Here is a 17096-nt window from a genome sequence, read left to right on the forward strand (position 1 = left end):
AGAGATCAGTTTACATCCTAGCACACAAGAGCTATGGGATAGTTTTGGGTTTAATCCCCTTTGGGACATAAGTAGATGTTAACTTTTTCTCAGCTCATTGGCTTTGAGAATCTATTTGGATTGGGTGGTTGTTTTAAAACCCTATTTAAAATTTCAGAGAAACTCAGCATTCATTCATACAGGTGTAAAAGTCATGAAAAAATGCAGGTAATATCAAAACATGTTATTAATAAATTGCTTTTATTCTAATCATATCAGAATACTGCAAACCAAATTGTTTGTTTATTAGAAAGCATGACTTAACACCATTTGTAATCATTAAGATCCACAGTCAGAGAACTATGTGACTGAGGCATCTCTTCATTTCTTCTGTATGTTTAAACATACATTATGTGTCCTTTTAATAGGTACAAAAGTGTGAACTAGTGTACATATCATGTATATTTACAGCAATTTTTCTCCTGGCATCTAGTGTTGAGCTCCTAATTGTAATCTTTAGCCTCTTTCAATTGAAACACTTCTCTTTTTTTTAGCATTTTTTCCTGTACTGCTTTTATTATTTTCCCAATCTCCTCCATTGAAAAAGAGAGAATCCTTATTGTGTAAGAAATTACTGTTTGAGTCTCCTAGTATTTTATTATCACAGTATACTCTCCTGACTGTCCTGTCCTCATTGACATAATACTCTAAATAAAACTACCATCTTTGCACTGAATCATTTAGAATCTTCTTATTTTCCCCTAAAATTGTATAGTCAGTTAGGGCTTATTTCCTTGTTATCCAAAAGGAAAAATCTAGGTATCCAGCTGTAGAGAACCAGTGGTTTTGATGGCACTCATGATCCCTTGGGAGAATAGAGATCTTCATGTTTTTTCCTCTGAGGAAGAGGGAATTTCACGGGGGCCTATGAAATTCCCAAGGCTCCATGGCCTGCAGCCCACAAAGGCTTGTTTTTCCCAGAAGTGACCCTGATAGTTTAATCCACATCTAAATGTCAGATGTGTGTTCTCAAAACTCAAGCTGTGTTTGATTTAAACCTAGAAGATAATAATTTTATCTTTCAAGTCCTGCAGTTGTTGGTGAGACTCTCTTCAAGAAAGGGTATGTGTGTATGTGCATAGCATCACGAATTTGATAAAGTACCATACAAATAGCAAAAGTTTATTTCTCCTTAAACCATCTTTTGTTCTGTTAAAGAACATGAATATGAATTAAAATATGAGTTTTGTGGATTTCTTCCATTTACCTTTGTGTCAATATTTTGCTCATTTTATTTTGAACTATGAAATTCTTCAAGAAAAATTGAAAGATTCCAAGAGGACTCATGTCTTAAGGTTAGTTTCATTATATGAGACAAAATTCATGTAAAATTAAAATAAGCCTTGAGAAATACTATAGGAAAATGCTAGATTGGCTAGATTGACTCCTAGATCTCTCCCTAAACCCACCCAATGCTGTTTCTTTTAGCACTGCCTTGGACAGCTCTTCCCTTAGCTAAGCACCAGCTGAAACAGTTGGCTGGCATATACAGAGCCATGTTGGACAAGAAATGCTGCCTTTAAACACTGTAATTGTGTTCAGCACAACATAAAACTCAGATTAAAAAAGGTTCTTAAGAGCCAACTGAGGGAACCAAGTCAGCTTGTATCCAGGGGTGTATGTATTCATTGAATGGAATGGCTGGTATTGCCCAAGCTATTTTTTTATCTAAGCTCAAACAAATTGAATATATTAACTAAATGCAGTTCTAATGCAATATTACTGTACTTTGGCCATGTAAGAATACCTGTGCCTACAAGGATTGCAACACAGGGGAGTTTTTAGTTATCATCTATAAAAGAAAGCACAGTGGATACACTGTTCCACATTGATCCAAATCAACTATTCTTTGCATCTATGTACACTTGTTTGGCAAAGATGCAGAGAAGAAATGAAGGGATAATTTGCTGCCATCCAATGTATACTTTTTAGCTATATTTTAAGATATTTCTTTTTTAAAAAGCAAAAATTACCATATGAATCACTTGCTAAATTCTTTCTATGACCCACACATACTTTATATTGTTCACAAAACTGGAAAAATGCCTTGAGACAATATGTATTCCATATTTACACAGAACTTTGAAGTATCCAATATTTGTGTAAATTACTTGAGGTTAAAATATTATACTGTATATGTTAGAGGAAATACATCTGAATGCTATTGAAAATATTAATAACTCAAATGGATGTTTTATGACTAATAGCAAAACTGGCCTAAAATTTGAACACAGCCAGGAGGTCATTGTATACTATCAGAATGATGTAATAATTTGTTACAGTCTTATAAAGGTGAGTTAAAACTGTGGAAAATAACTGTGTTGTTGAATCGTGAATAATACTATTAGCCTCACTCCTAAGGAGTTTCTCTACCTTTACTGGACAAGGAGATAGAGAGGCATAATGTTCTTTTAGAGAGCAGCCCTACATTGTCTCAAGTGATAAGGAGCAAGGTACAGCAATGCCTTTTATCAGAAGAGATGACATTGATTTGGTGAGGATTCTTAGTATCACAATCAATCACATGAGAGAAAGTTGCCCTTCATGAATCAATGACATTACTTTCAATGTAAATAGTAGCTGTGGTTCATGGTGTGAGTGAAAATACTTACCACTATGCAATCAAAAGTGTGAAGGGAAGGGGGGCTTTATTTCTTTATGCTCCCCCACTATGGCTTGATTCACTGGGGTCAAGGTTCAGTCCTGGGTTAAGATTTCCAAGGCAAATCTTTAAGCTGAAGAGTCAGAGGGTCAATTTTCCAAGCTAGGGATGGAAATACTAAGACAAGGATCTCAGAGGAAGCAGATGCTGAAAGCAGGAAGCACACTGAGAAAGACAAAAGGTCAGACAGGTTTCCATGGCAAACTCAGGAGCCCAGGTAAGCAAAGTCATACTGTCAGATTGTTGCATCTGGGTCAAAATGCCAAGGACAGCATCAGCAGCTGGGGAAGGACCACTGTGCAGGATTCCAGCCTGAACTACTATATCATTATGTCTTGTGGGGTTTCTTCTTCCTTATGACCCTAACTTGCATGTCTTAGCCTGTCTCGACCAGTTTTTCAACTTCCCCATAGAATCCTGACATAAAAAGTGAGTTTGTTCACCCCTTGTAAATTTATACAAATACACACTTTTCAAAGTTATATATTAACATAGAGTGTAGGTTCTTCCACCAGTTTGTTATGTAACATTAAATACTCTTTTAGGACACCTAAGCACTGCCCCCTATCAAGAAGCAATGTAACATCACAGATAATTAATGAAAGTTGTCCTAGATGTAGAAGGAAATTCTAGATGTGCTAGAATTCTAAATTCAAACAAATTCTAAAGTTTGTTTTAGCTGTCAACTATTATTCACCTTTTCTCTAATCTCATCATTCTGGTAGAAATCTGGTAGAAATTAAGTGTCCATATGAGCAAGGGCATATTATTATTATTTGGGGGTTTTATGCAAAAATAATAGCAAATGGAGAGCACCATCATAAGTAATGATGGTGAATTTTGAAAGAAATGAGTAAGAAGAATCCCCAAATGTTGTTCATGTGTAGTCAATTAAGAGCTCCAAAATTTCACTGGACTCAACAGCAAAAAAAAAAAAAAAAATCATATTTGTCAGTGCACCTTAGAAAATATAGGTGTACTTTATAAGATAGAGAATTTATTTAATCATAATTTTTATTCCTACCAGATGATTTTGAGACCTGTTTGCGATTAAAATGTCATTAGAAGAATTCCATAGAATTAAGCCCCCTTAAATATACTTAAGTCTCTTTAGTGTATATGGGTACACTATTTAAGTGTATTTTCACTGTGGAGTGTTAAATCTATGAAGTATTGGTATTACTGCTATTATTGGGTTATAGTTTCTGTAAATCTTGAATACTTTTGAATTAATGATTATGACACATGTATGATAATCTCTCAAAATTTTTAACCTGCAGAAATCTTTATCACCAAAAGAAAATGAGTAACCATTGTGTTCATGACTATTTCTATTCAGCTGAATATTTTTCCCAGAATGTTTCTGAGATTTACACTAAAATTACCAAAATAAGAGTGTATGTAGTCAGTTACTTTTGATTATATTTACATTATTGAGTGTGAATGCCACAGAATCTCAGATGTTTTAAGAGATCTATTCCTACTTTGAGAAAAACAAATCTTCCCTCTTTAAGGTAGAACAAGGTACTGCTAAATTTTAAATTCAAAACTAAAATGAATTTTAGTTCCTTAATGCAAAAACAAACAACCCTCAGGATGGGGAGAAGACAGGAAAGGAACAGTATGAACATACCTTAAAGATGAAAGGTGAAAGGTAGGGTTTTTTTATTATTATTAGCATTCATTCATTTTCAAACTCTTTTTGGGAAAAACTTTTGTAAGTATACAAAGAGTAATAGCATACTTATAATTAAAAAGTTTAAAGGAATCATCAAAATAAATTTCACAGTAACTTGATAAAAAAATGAAAGAATCTATCAAATACTAACAAACACTCCCTAGCCTTCTGATTATTGTTGATATGCACAATAATCAAATAATCTCTTTGAATAATCTCTTATTCAAAGAGTTTTAGTCAATGACTTTGTACAGATTATCACCCCCAGGTAGGAATATTCCTGTTAAGGTTCTTTTCTACAAAGGCTGTTTCTTAGCTACATCATCAAAGCTCAACACCAGGCTGGTACTTAAAATGAATATTTTGTTCACCAAAGGCAACTATCTTCCCTTCAGAATGAAGAGCTGCATGTCTTGAGGCTATCTGCAAAACAACAGGAAAACAAACAGCTGTTTGAAATTAAGCTATAGACAATTTAGTCATCATTAAAGTATATGTATTTACCAACATGCCCATGCACACAAAGTAATCACAGATAATTCACAAATCCAACAGTGGCTGGAAGATTGTGGTAGCAACCACCTCCCTCTTTCCCAGCACAGCCCTGGCTGCCTTCTAGTCCTGGTCCTGATCCAGAGTCTCTTTGTGTTTTACATGGGATCTTTGTCATCTGTTGATTCTCTTTGCACCCCACTCAATTTTATACCACTTTTCCACATAATGCCTGTTAGAGATATAATATTAATTGCCCAAAAATGTCAGTCTGCAATTGTTCCAACATCATTCTTTAATGAATACAGACTTCATTGCTTGTATTCCTATTACTTCAGCTTCTTCTATTTCTACTTTTATTGCAAAGATCTGTGCAAATAAAAGACTATCAAAAGGCATGGCTATAGATGTGCTCTATTAAATTCCCTCTGCCTTTAAATGCTTATGAACTGCTGCTACAAAATGCCTGCTGCATTTTAATGCCTTTCTCACAAGGCAACACGATATGGTACGAACAGTGCAGGCTTTGCAAGCACACAAATCCTGGCCTTCCACTCACCAGTTGTGTTATCTAACTTCTCAGAGCCTCAGTGTTCTTGTCTGAGAAATGTCACTGACAATGTCATTCTCAGTCATTTGGAAGTTAAATGAGATGAAGTACGTAGAACATAAATATTGTATTGAGGACACCACAGAAGCTCCATAAATGTTAGTTTACTTTCTCATCTGTAGCAGCAATAAGAAGAGACTACCACATGCACAAAAGAGCATTCATTCTAAGAAGTATTACAGTTGAGGAAATTTATGGGGTAGGAAGAACAGGTTTAGATTCCAAAGAAGCAGACAGTGCCTTCATGTGACATTTGTCACATATGGTGGCCTGTCAGTTATGATTATTAGTAACTGAAGAAAATGACATAGTTTCTGAAATCCATTACAACTTTAGGCTTTGTCCAGCTCTGCAGTATTATAAGAGGGGCCTGTTTAACAATGCCTCTGCCTCGCTAAGTCAGAGGCTGTCTACTTGGCAAGAAATCACTACAATATAAATGTTTGTTATACTGCTTGAATTTATTTAATGTAAAAATTTGGCATATTGGAAGTATAAGAGTGGCATTGATCACCTACATATGGATAGAGCTGTAATAGGAATGTTTTTGTAAGAATGGCCAGGTTCATGCAGTAAACAAATAATGCAGAAAGCCTAATTTTCCAGTTAGCAACATAGAGATGGAGCTATTGATTCCCTGGCAGGATTTACCCAGCTCCAGAAATATTTGAGTTACATCCTAATCTGATGTCACTTCTGAAGATGTCGGGCAAGAGTCCCTAAAATCTGTACTGCTAAGTTCCATAAAGCCGAGAAAATAGGACAGATGACTTGTACATGGAGAAGGGAAAGGGGGATCCTCAGAAAGTAAGTCCTGAAGGCTAGCCTCAATTCAGTGCTGGTTCAGTTTGTTACTAGAGGGCACAGCCTCTAAGATATAAATAAAATGGAGGAAGAGAAACAGGCTGGGAGGTCAAAAGCTATGCTAGGAAGAGGGGGTCTTTAAAGTCAGGCTGACCTTGTTAACCATCAATTACATATGAGCCTCATGTTCTTCATCTTTATTGAGCAGAATAATAAAAACACCTGTCTTTCAATTTTCTTTGGAGATTTTAAGGTATTTACAGAACCTTTTAATAATAATGAAATTTGTCTTAAGTGCCAGCTCTTACAGTTTGGTAATGGCTTTCTGAACTTCTGGGTTGAGAAGGATTCTGAAGCTGTATCTGGGATCATTAGGAAGAATACTGTAATAAATTAGAGACATCTGCTCCAGGCAGCTAGTGAAGTAAGGAAAGCTTGTCAAATTGGTATGTTGGCTATATAAATGTTGTATACATTATAACTATTGTACTGATTGCTGCTATTAAAAGTGTTTGTATGTCCAGCAATAAATTGCTAAATTTCCACATCTTCAACACAAAATGAAATCAGTTAATTGCATTAATTACAATAATGGCATCTATCATTTTTATTAACTTGATAAGTATACGTGTATTATCTGCTGAGAAGAGTTGAAAAGTAAAATCAGAATTTGCTATTCCTAATTTTAACATATAAAACACTCTCTTGGAAAAATATTATACAGTTCATGAAGGTAGGATGAGGGTTGAAAAAGAAAAGATGATATTGAGTATTGAGTAAGTCCCAAGTTATCATAAGAGACTTTAATGGTATTATGCTTCTTCTTCCTCTTCCTCCTCTTCCTTCTTCTTCTTCCTCCTCCTTCTTTTGGATGTACTAGGGATTGAACTCAGGGCCTCATGCTTGCTAGGCGAGTGCTCTACTACTTGAACCATGCCATAGGTTCTTGTGCTTTTGCCCAGCTGGCCTCAGACCACGATTCCCCTACCTCTGCCTTCCAAGCAACTGGGTTTACAGATGTACACACCGTGCCCATGCCCAGCCTCTGGATCATCACAATATTTACACAAGAGGGAAGAAATAGCATGTTTTGCACGCAGATACACCATGACTATCTCCCTATATTTTCATTGAGGCCAGATTTCTTTTCCAGGTAAATAGTCATGTTCCTGTTAGCAATGGGGGATTTTTTGAATCCTGAACAGCTGAGTTTGTATTCTTACCCCATTCCCTTATTTGAGAACTGTGATCTGATCAAACCCATATTTTTAAATTTATGTATTTATAGGCAGATGGAAGAATAGTTTATAGTCTGAATATGATTTTTTCCCACCACAAATAGAGGAAAATTGTGGTGTTTAGTTTTTGGTTATGTTGGGTTTTTTAACAGTACCTTATCAGTTTCTTTCTTTCTTTTTTTTCCCCCTTTATTACTGATGACTTCATTCTACTTGAATTCAATGCTTCAGTTTCTTTGGGGTAAACTAATAGATTATGTATGCGATGTTTGCATCTTGATTGAACTCATCTGTTGAGTTTGAATGCCGCCCATGAGTTCTCCTAACAGCAAAAGCCTGTGCATGGGATCCAGCCACCACCACAGTCATCTCAAATTATCCAGGAGCAAGGAAGCTATTCAGAATAGACATGCTTCGAAAAATTTAGCAGGCCTTTTATTGTGTTTTTATTGTTATCTTTTTCAAGTGCTCAAAAAAACTTTAATTTTTAAAAAAGAATTAGAACTGTTTTGAGAACTTTAAAATACATATTGATGAAATAAGGAATCTGTGATCCCTACAGGTTTGTCTTACTCAAAGGCATCAACTGGTGGGTGTCTGCAGAGCACCCAGGAAGCCCAGAGCCAGGCACACGCTGCCATGGAGAGGCTGTAAGGCACAGACACAAGGCACAGCACCGCCCCTTCCGTTAACTCACCGACCTAGTTCAGGAAGAATGCTTTCCCTCCAAACCATGTTTACTCAACCATTCTCTTTTACAACCACTAGCACAATTTTTAAATACTTTCACAAAATATGAGATCTCTTTCTATTGCTTTTAGATCTCTCCATTTTATCAGGTAACTCTTTTGTTATCATATTATTGTGTCCTGGGGCACATTATGATATTTACAAAAGTTCTTACAATATATCATGATTGAATTCACCCCCTCCATCAATCTTCTTTATCCACCCCTCCCATTCCTAGAATAGTTTCGACATTTCTCATTTTTCCATTTTCATACACAAGTACATAATTTTTCCACTACGTTCACCCTCCTGCACCTTTTCCTAACACCCTCCCTCCCTTCCACTGATACCACCCCCCAAGACAGGACCTGTTTTACCTTCTTATCCTCAGCTTTTGAAAAAAGGCATTTTTGTTTGTTTAAGATAGCTATACAGGGTGTTTCATTGTGACATTTCCATGTATATATGTATTGTAACCCAAACTGGTTCATCCCTCTATTTTTCTCCTTTCTACCTTAGTCCCCTTCTTATGGTGATTTCCATAGGTATAAAAATTCTGTATTCACTTTTATATAAAAAGTAAATCAATAATATTCACCTTCTTTACTTCCTTCTTTTATTTAAATTTAAAACTCAACTGTAATCTTTGGGGACCTTTTTGGTATGCAAGTTTCTTCACCCTGGGACCTCTATACCTATCTGTCTAAGCTCCACTTGTCCTTATAAACTACAACAGTGGTTCTCATATACCCATGAAACATAAGTGGTATTACCAATTGAGTTAAAGTAACCACATTTTCTAATGATAGGCTTTTCGCATTTGTGTAAATTCTACATACCCATATACTAAAATCATCAGCACTCATTTTTATTCTAATTTTCCTTCTAAATGAGAGAGGGAAGAGAACATATGTCATCTGATATGTGTATGAGGCAGGACAAAAGCTGAGGACCACTGCCTGCCCCAATTGACTGACTTCACTTTCTCTTACTGTTCCTCCTTGCACTGCCCTTCTCTGTACATGGAATTAACTCATCATATTTGTCCAGCTGCTGAGCACCTATGCGTCCTTCAAGTCTTAGCTAAAATGTCACCCTCCTCTGTGGAGTCTTCCATGATCATCGTCCATGGTCCACTCACTCTGCCAAAATTTAAGCACTCTGTGTTCCCATGACACCTATACTGAAACCCGTTGTGTCACCTATCATAATAGACTATAGTTTTCTCTACCCCAGTACGCCCCCTACCTCCCAGAATGGGACTTTTGCAGATAAAGACTGAAATGTTTGGTTTTACATTCCCGGGTCTTGACATAATGGCTGGCACAATGGGGCACTTAGTTATGCCTCAAATGAACCAAAGAAGTTGAATGACAGTTCAGATCTGGATATCATTTTCCTCTTGTTTCCCAGCCAAAGTGGGGTTGCATGGATAGTGTACTAGACAAGCTGTGGGTCCTGGGAGGAAGCAGTAGGTAAAGCACAGAGAAGAGAACCTTGTACAAGCAATAAGATGGCATATTCATCTGTCACCCAGCCTTCCCTACCTTTTCAATTTTTACTCTTTGGAATGGCTTTCACCTTTTTTCCTTACCTGTGCCCTGATTGTACCCATATACTGACCTGTATCACACTATGACACCCTCCACCCTCAATGATGAGTCTCACTGAAATGGACCCTCTCACATGCCAACCCCATACTACTTACAACCTTCAGATCAAACAACTGAAACTTAATTCCAAGCAGGCAACACTTATTTGAGAAAAGAGATACCCATACTTAGATTTAACCAAACTCTGTGTGTATGACTGCAAGAAAACAGTGATGCCTTTCTAACTGTCCTAAAAGGTCAGGACTTTATCTTACTTACCTTCGTATTCAAAAAGCATTTATTATCCCAAGTCAGATGCGTTGGCCCTTGAAGCTGAAGCCATGCACATAAGGACCATTTTTGTTCATTTTTATCACTGATCTCACCATTGTCCTAGTATATTTGAATTACAATCAAATCTCTCCATTTTGGATGTCAGCCCCCTTAATAGGAAGATCAAAAAGTGACTTCCAAGAGGGATATACACTATGTAACTGTGTTTGTTCATGTGCTACAGTGGCCATCCCACAGTTGGAAGCAATGATCGTATCCAGAAGCTGCGGAAGGAGTACTACCAGGCTCGGAGGGAAGGGTTCCCCTTACATGAGGAAGAGGAAGGAAGAGCAAGACCATCTGATTATGATCTTCACTGGGTAAGCCCCTGCCTGATTCCAATCACGAGTCCCTCTTTCCAGAAATAATTGAGAGCAGAAGAATATGGTCAAGAATATTCTATGCATATCAGGTTACATTTAGGTTTCTTGAGTTTTATAGATATGAGCATTACCAAAACCACAGCCAGCTTCTCCCACAGAAGTTGTATACATAAATCAAACCTCCCTGATGTACATGTTCATTCTAATTGCTCTTACTTACTTCCTGTGGCATACTGACTAGTTTTGGGGGGAGCAGACGTCAGCTACTCTAAAGAGGACAGGGACAAAATATGTAGCATGATGTGCTTGAACTTGCTTTACAAATCTACTTCATTAACTGTAACATTAATAATAAAATTGTGGTGATATTTGCTTCTGTAGAATGTTGTTATTTTAAAAAGCAAATATTTTAAGCTATTGACACTAAATAATGAGGCTTTAAAAAAAAAAGAGGGCCTAATTGTGTGACCCAGGTGGTAGAGCCACCTGCCTAGAAAGTACAAAACCCTAAGTCCAAATTCCAGTACCACCAAAAACAAAAGGGGGGACCAGGGCATCTTTATCACTAGCCAGCAAACCTTAATTCTTGCCCTCCTCTTAGACCTCAGTCCCTGGGGCCAGCATTAAATAACAACTTTTGTAATGTAATTAATAACTTTTGTAATGTGAGCCATCTCTCTTTTAAAAATGGCTATTAGAAGTAAATTTCAGAAGGATTATTGTCAGAGATATCAATTGTTTATATATTAGCTCTGAGCAATTCATGTTCCACTGATCTTCCAAGTATACTAAGGTGGCTTCATTTTGGGATAAGGGAAGTTTTTGTATTAGAAGATATGTTTTACCAAATCCTTCAACATTCAGGGAACAGAAAAGAATATCCCAACTACTAAGGGGATACTCCCTGGGTTTTCTCCGGGTAGCACAATTCATTTCCAGGTCTTTTACAGGAAGATAAATCAGTACCTACAAAATGCACTTAACTCTTGAGTATCCAAAAAAATGCAGAGAAGAGGAGGCTTCAAGTTGGATTACATGGACCTGTCAAACACTTAGAACAGTACCTAACACAGCTGTTGCTCAATAAATGTGAGCTCTTGTCACTATTGTTATCAGAGCAGAACTGAGGGTAGTCATAGTAGTATGCTCACTGTGATTCATTCTCATACCCTCTTTGATGATTGCTGCCTTCTCCTACACTTATTAGTGCTGTTTTGAGAACCAGGTAAGGAACTCTCTTATCCCTAGTACCCACTAAAGACACCAGCTCTTTTGAAAGGCAAACCTATACAAAGAGAGTTTTCTTGTCTGGGTATAACACTCATATTACTGCTGTCAAGGTCAGAATGGAGAGAGCATAGCTGATTCCCTCCAATTTTCTCATCTACACTGTGACAGGTCATGCATGCCACATGGTTTGAAATTCAGTTTCAGGATCCACCACTGTTGCACAGAGCAACTGAAACTCCTCAGCCCAGGAAGTTCCTCTTCATAGAATGTGGTTTAAAACACTGACAGAAGTGCATGGTGAAGATGGGTGAATGCAAACCAAGTGGCAGCAGGCTCTTTGGAGACAGGAATCTTGAAACTATACATCAGAAAGCAGCAGCTGTTTATTGGTTTTATTACACATGTTAGAATTAAACAGAATGACATTTACAGTGATGGGGCAGCTTTTCTCTTAGATCCTCAGTCACAGAAAAAAAAGATTTCCACAGAATAACAGATTAGATAACAATTCAAACTTGATCGAGATCGATTTACTGCCTTTGAGAAGAGCTGTGAGTGACTCGTTAGGTAAGACTTGGTTCCCTCAACAAAACACACCAGTAATAAAATCAAGTTATTTACACTATCACCAAAACAGAACACCATGTCCAATCATTGAAAACTGTTCATGTCAAAACCACTATGAGTCCCCATGAGCAAAACAAGACAATTAATTTTAGATTAAGCTATCCTGGTTGTTTTGACCTTATTTTTGTATGATTGCCTTAATTCAAACTAAGAGAATGAAGATGTTTAACCCTCAGAGACTGAAAGTTTCCTCTGATCCTCACCAAGCCTCAGCAAGATAACAAATCTCTTGGGTACTCCCTTTTTTTAAATGATTCTGTTTTTATGCCAAGCCAACATGTAACCAAACAATCTAATGAATGAAGAAGTATCTCTATTTTAATTTGTGTTTCCCATGCTCCAATGTGTTGAGCTTTGCCAAATGTGACTGATTTTATGTTTCCCAGACAATTGGGGTCTAAAGTTTCCCAAAGGGAACTGTACTGTCATAAAAGATGAGTGTTCTTTGTGATCGCCTGAGATACTCCAAACCTGGGAACAAAATCTCAGCATCCTTTCCTCTCCTTTCCCCATGCCAAGGAAAAACACTGGTACCTTTTGTCTAGTGGAGGCCTGAGAAATTATACCATTGTCTTACTACTTTTGGAGAGATCAAGGAAAGCAGTTTAGAAAGTTAACATTTCATTCCTGCCCATCAGTCAGACCCAACAATGCACCTTTCATGAGATTGCTGTTTCTAAATGAGGCTGGTTCTCAGCATTACAGAGGTGCTTGTTAAAACCAAATCATCTGGGTGTGAAGGACAGGGGTACAGCCAAGAGCCCCCAAGGTGCTTCTCTAGGTGGTCAACAAAGATTCTGACTCAAATTATAGAAGTAGCATATTGATTCCTATCAGTTCAGTAATATCAAGGCAGTCATCTCCACCATCGTCATCAGAAATACGTTCATGGACTTAGTTAGACTTCTCCATGTCTTGTACCTCAGATCAGGATGCCTCACTCTTCCAGAAAACTTCTGAGCTTTTGGGAGGGAAATTAGGAAGACAACTTACCTGACAACCATAGTTCTGTCCTGCTATGACAGGAGTTGGTTCCAGGATCCCCTGGGGATACAAAACTCTGCAGTGCCCAAGCATTTGCATATAACCTACACATCATTCCATGTACTTTAAGTCATCTCCAGATTACTTGTGATATCTAATACAATGTAACTGCTATGTAAATAGTTGTTACACTGTGTAATTTAGGAAATGATAACAAGAAAAAGTCTTTACATACTCAGTACAGATGTACTTTTTCCAGACACTTTTCATCACCTGGTTGAATCCATGGGTGTGGTACTCACAGGTATGGATGCCCAACTGTATAATTAAACTATTTTATTTATTTATTTTTATTATTTAGCAGGTAATGCTGGGGGGATGGGCCTGGCTCTTAAACTATTTTAAAAATAGGTCAGAAAAAAATTAAAGCATGTTCACCCACAAAAGACTTCAAGGCCAAAATAACCAAGTAATCACTGGAAAGACTATTAGGGCCTATGACTATTTTTAAAGGATTTTTCTCAGTGGGACTGGCATTCTTTCTTTGGCCTTCTCTGGACTATCTAGCTCTTCTCAGGCCATCTTGTTTGTCATTCTCCCCCAGTATTACACCTTCTCAGTGGCTAGAACCTAAGGCTTCTCTCACCACTTCTTTCTTCTCTTTTCATTTCTCTTCTCTTTTCTCTGTGTCTCCTATTCAATTTTAATAAATGTATTTGCCTAATCTTAGTGTAGGCCAAATGCTGGTAATAAGAATATGACATTATCTGTACTTTGGAGGAACTCATACTCTAGTCAGTAATACAGCCATCTAAGCCAAACCATCATAAAAACAGTAGCATATGCAACAAATTCTATACTACAGAGAGGTACAAGCTCCTATAAACTCAGAAAGAGCAATTAATTCTGCTGGAGGCAGGGTTGGCAGTCCGATAGAAAGTGCTGGAAAAGCTATAGACATAATTTGGGGCTTGACTCAGCTGATATATTTTGTTTTTTTTCTCTCAAGTTGGTGTTGCATTTTTTTTTTAATTTTCAAAAAAAACCTCCTGATTTATTCACCTCATTTGTTTCAAAATAAATGAATTTGATTAGATATAAGGTTCATAAATAAGAACTGGATACTTTAAAAAATCTTTTCAGCCAGTCTGTTTTGTAGCTGTTTTCCCATCCAGGCTCTGAAAACTGTAAAGAACAGGTCGAGAGAATTTCAATGGCTCCAATTGAAACGGCCTGGTGAGTTTTTATAGGCCCAATTAAGTAAGCAAGATATGCTAGCTGTGAAGTGTTAATATTTGCCAAAAGAAAACATGATACCTGTTATCTGCTGGTATTTTTTATTTTCTGTAAAACTTGTGAAGAATGCCACAGTCCTCTGGAAACAGGCTGCTTTTTTATTAGCAGATAAAGATTACCTGCTTATTTAATAGCAGCATGAATATCCTGTAAGTAATTTTGAAAATGGGATGGCTTTGATGTTCTCTAAAACTAGAAGCACTTTTATTGTTGTCTTTTTCAAGAGCTATGTAACATGTGTTGTTACTTTCTCCCCTCCCCTCTTTTTAACTTTTTGTCTAACTGAGAAGACTGTTTACCTATAGAAGGGGTTTGTAGACACTTGGATGGAAAGAGAAGACAAGTTTATTTATATGTGGGGAAAAAAATGGGAGTTAAACCATCCTAAACAAGCATGGTACACTGTCTCCACTGTCAGAAGAAACATGGTGCCGCATCTTTCTGGCAGAGGAGGTTGGCTGAAGGTACACCATGGCGGCAATGAAGAGATGGCCGGCTGAATAAATGAAAACATTTTGAAGGGTTTGTTCATCTTGCTATGAAGGTGGTCTAGGAGCCAACTTAAAGGAGCGTGCTTGGCAACTGATATGCATGATGAAAGATGAATCCGGTACACTCAGGGGAAAGAGAGAACAAGATGCTGAGATCATGCAAAACAACTTAAGAGATTTAAGATGGATGTACAACAGCCAAGCAAGTACAAAAACCATCCAAGCTATTTTCTAAACACAAGGCGTTAAGAGTGTGAGCTCCTGTTGTCAATGGTCCAACACTGTGACTGAGACTTATATGCATTTTCCATGCCTGTTCCTTAAAAGCAACTAATAAAAACTAAGGACACTGATGAACAATTCTGATTCATCAACTGGTTCTTATATTGCAAAGAACCAAATCCTAACTCAAATAGCTAAGCAGAAAAGGAAATTTTGTTGGCTTGTATAAAGGAAGTCTATACACATGTTGGACTTCAGGCAAAGCTGGATCTAGCTCCTCCAGGCAGGCCATTTCTCCATGTCTCAGGCTCACTATTCTCTCTGCAGGCACAATTCTCAGGGGGAATCCCCCACTTGGTAGCAAGCCAACCATCAGTAACTCCAATCCAACAACTCTGTGGGAATAGATAGTCTTATTCTCAGTAGATTCAGGATAAGTCCTAGAACTAATACTTAGTGAGATGCTCAATGACCTGATTGACTCAGCCTGGGTCATAGGTACACTTCTGAACCAACCTTCATGGCATGCCATAAAGACCCAGTACTAGAATTAAGCTAGAACAGGGCCACAAGGCTACCCCAGGAATGGAAAATAGAGCCACATCCACCCAAATTCTATCTACAAGTATAGGTAAAGGGTATTTCTAAAGGAAAATCAAGGTGCTATTAACAGAAGGAAGTAAAGTGGATGTTACACAGGATTGAGAGTGATTTACTCCAACTTTCCATTCTAATAATGATCTAAACTTTGTCATCTTCTTGCATTTTTAAGGAAATAAAAATGTGTGTTCCTATTTATAATTAAGAAGAACAGATCTACTTTTCTTTGTAAGTCAAAAGGAGAAAGAAAAATTATTTTTGTCTATTGATCCAGTATCTTTGAACTATCCCAGGAACATAGGTGATTTCACTAAGTTATTCATGAGAAATTAACAGAACTGTGGCTTTTTAATTTCATGGGCAAGTGACATTTTGGTTCACCTCAAATCTAGGAATTCATCCCCTGAATTAGAGTTCTTCAAAAACAATAGAGTTCTTTGAAAGAACTAAAGGTGTTCTCTTTCTTTTGGTAGATTTGCCCTGTTATATCTTTATTCCTTTGTGACAAGCACATATTCTTTTCTTTAAGAAGCTAGAAAAAAGAGATGGGATTAAATAAAAAAGCCATTAACTACATATACAGAAGAATCCACAGCTTGGCTCCTGTTTCAGCTTTTTGTCACCATAACAAAAACCTGAGATAATTAACTTTTAAGGAGAAATGGGTTATTTTGGCTCACAGTTTTGGTAGTTTCAGTACAAAATCAATTGGCCTCTTGTTTTGGGCCTGTGGCAAAGCAGCACATCATGGTGGGGAGTGAGTGACAGAGCAAAAATTTCTTATACTATGACTAAGAAGCAAAAGAGAAGAGGAAAGAACTAAATTCCTACCATCCATTTCAGATACACCCCCCCACACCAGTGACCTGCGGACCTCCCACTAGTCCCTGCCTCTCAAAGGTTCCACCATCTCTCAATAGTACTACTACCTTTGCAGCTCTTTCCATACAGTAACCACTCCTTTCTTGGGGTATGAGCTACCTGGGGATCCATGGACAATTCCCTCTCTATGGTTGACTTCCTCAGCAGATCCACATTTCCCCTGAGCTCCTAGAACTGTTGAACTGAGGAAAGCAAGCCGTGCCACGGTAGAAAAAAAGAAGAGAAGAAAAACCACTGTGTCCATGAATTAAGTGGGTTTTAGAA

The 17096-nt window shown here is 37.4% G+C and overlaps 1 protein-coding gene across 8 annotated transcripts in view; it reads left to right on the plus strand.

Annotated features, from left to right (window-relative positions):
- Positions 1-17096, plus strand: part of Pard3b (par-3 family cell polarity regulator beta) — a 977771-nt gene that overhangs the window by 865269 nt on the left and 95406 nt on the right. For all 8 annotated transcript variants that reach the window (XM_074071526.1, XM_074071528.1, XM_074071527.1 and 5 more), the window contains one exon: positions 10362-10497. In XM_074071526.1, the coding sequence (XP_073927627.1) occupies positions 10362-10497 (136 nt within the window). The remainder of the gene's footprint in view (positions 1-10361; positions 10498-17096) is intronic.

The sequence above is a fragment of the Castor canadensis genome, chromosome 4, assembly GCF_047511655.1.
Source record: "Castor canadensis chromosome 4, mCasCan1.hap1v2, whole genome shotgun sequence".
Taxonomy (NCBI): Eukaryota; Metazoa; Chordata; class Mammalia; order Rodentia; family Castoridae; genus Castor; species Castor canadensis.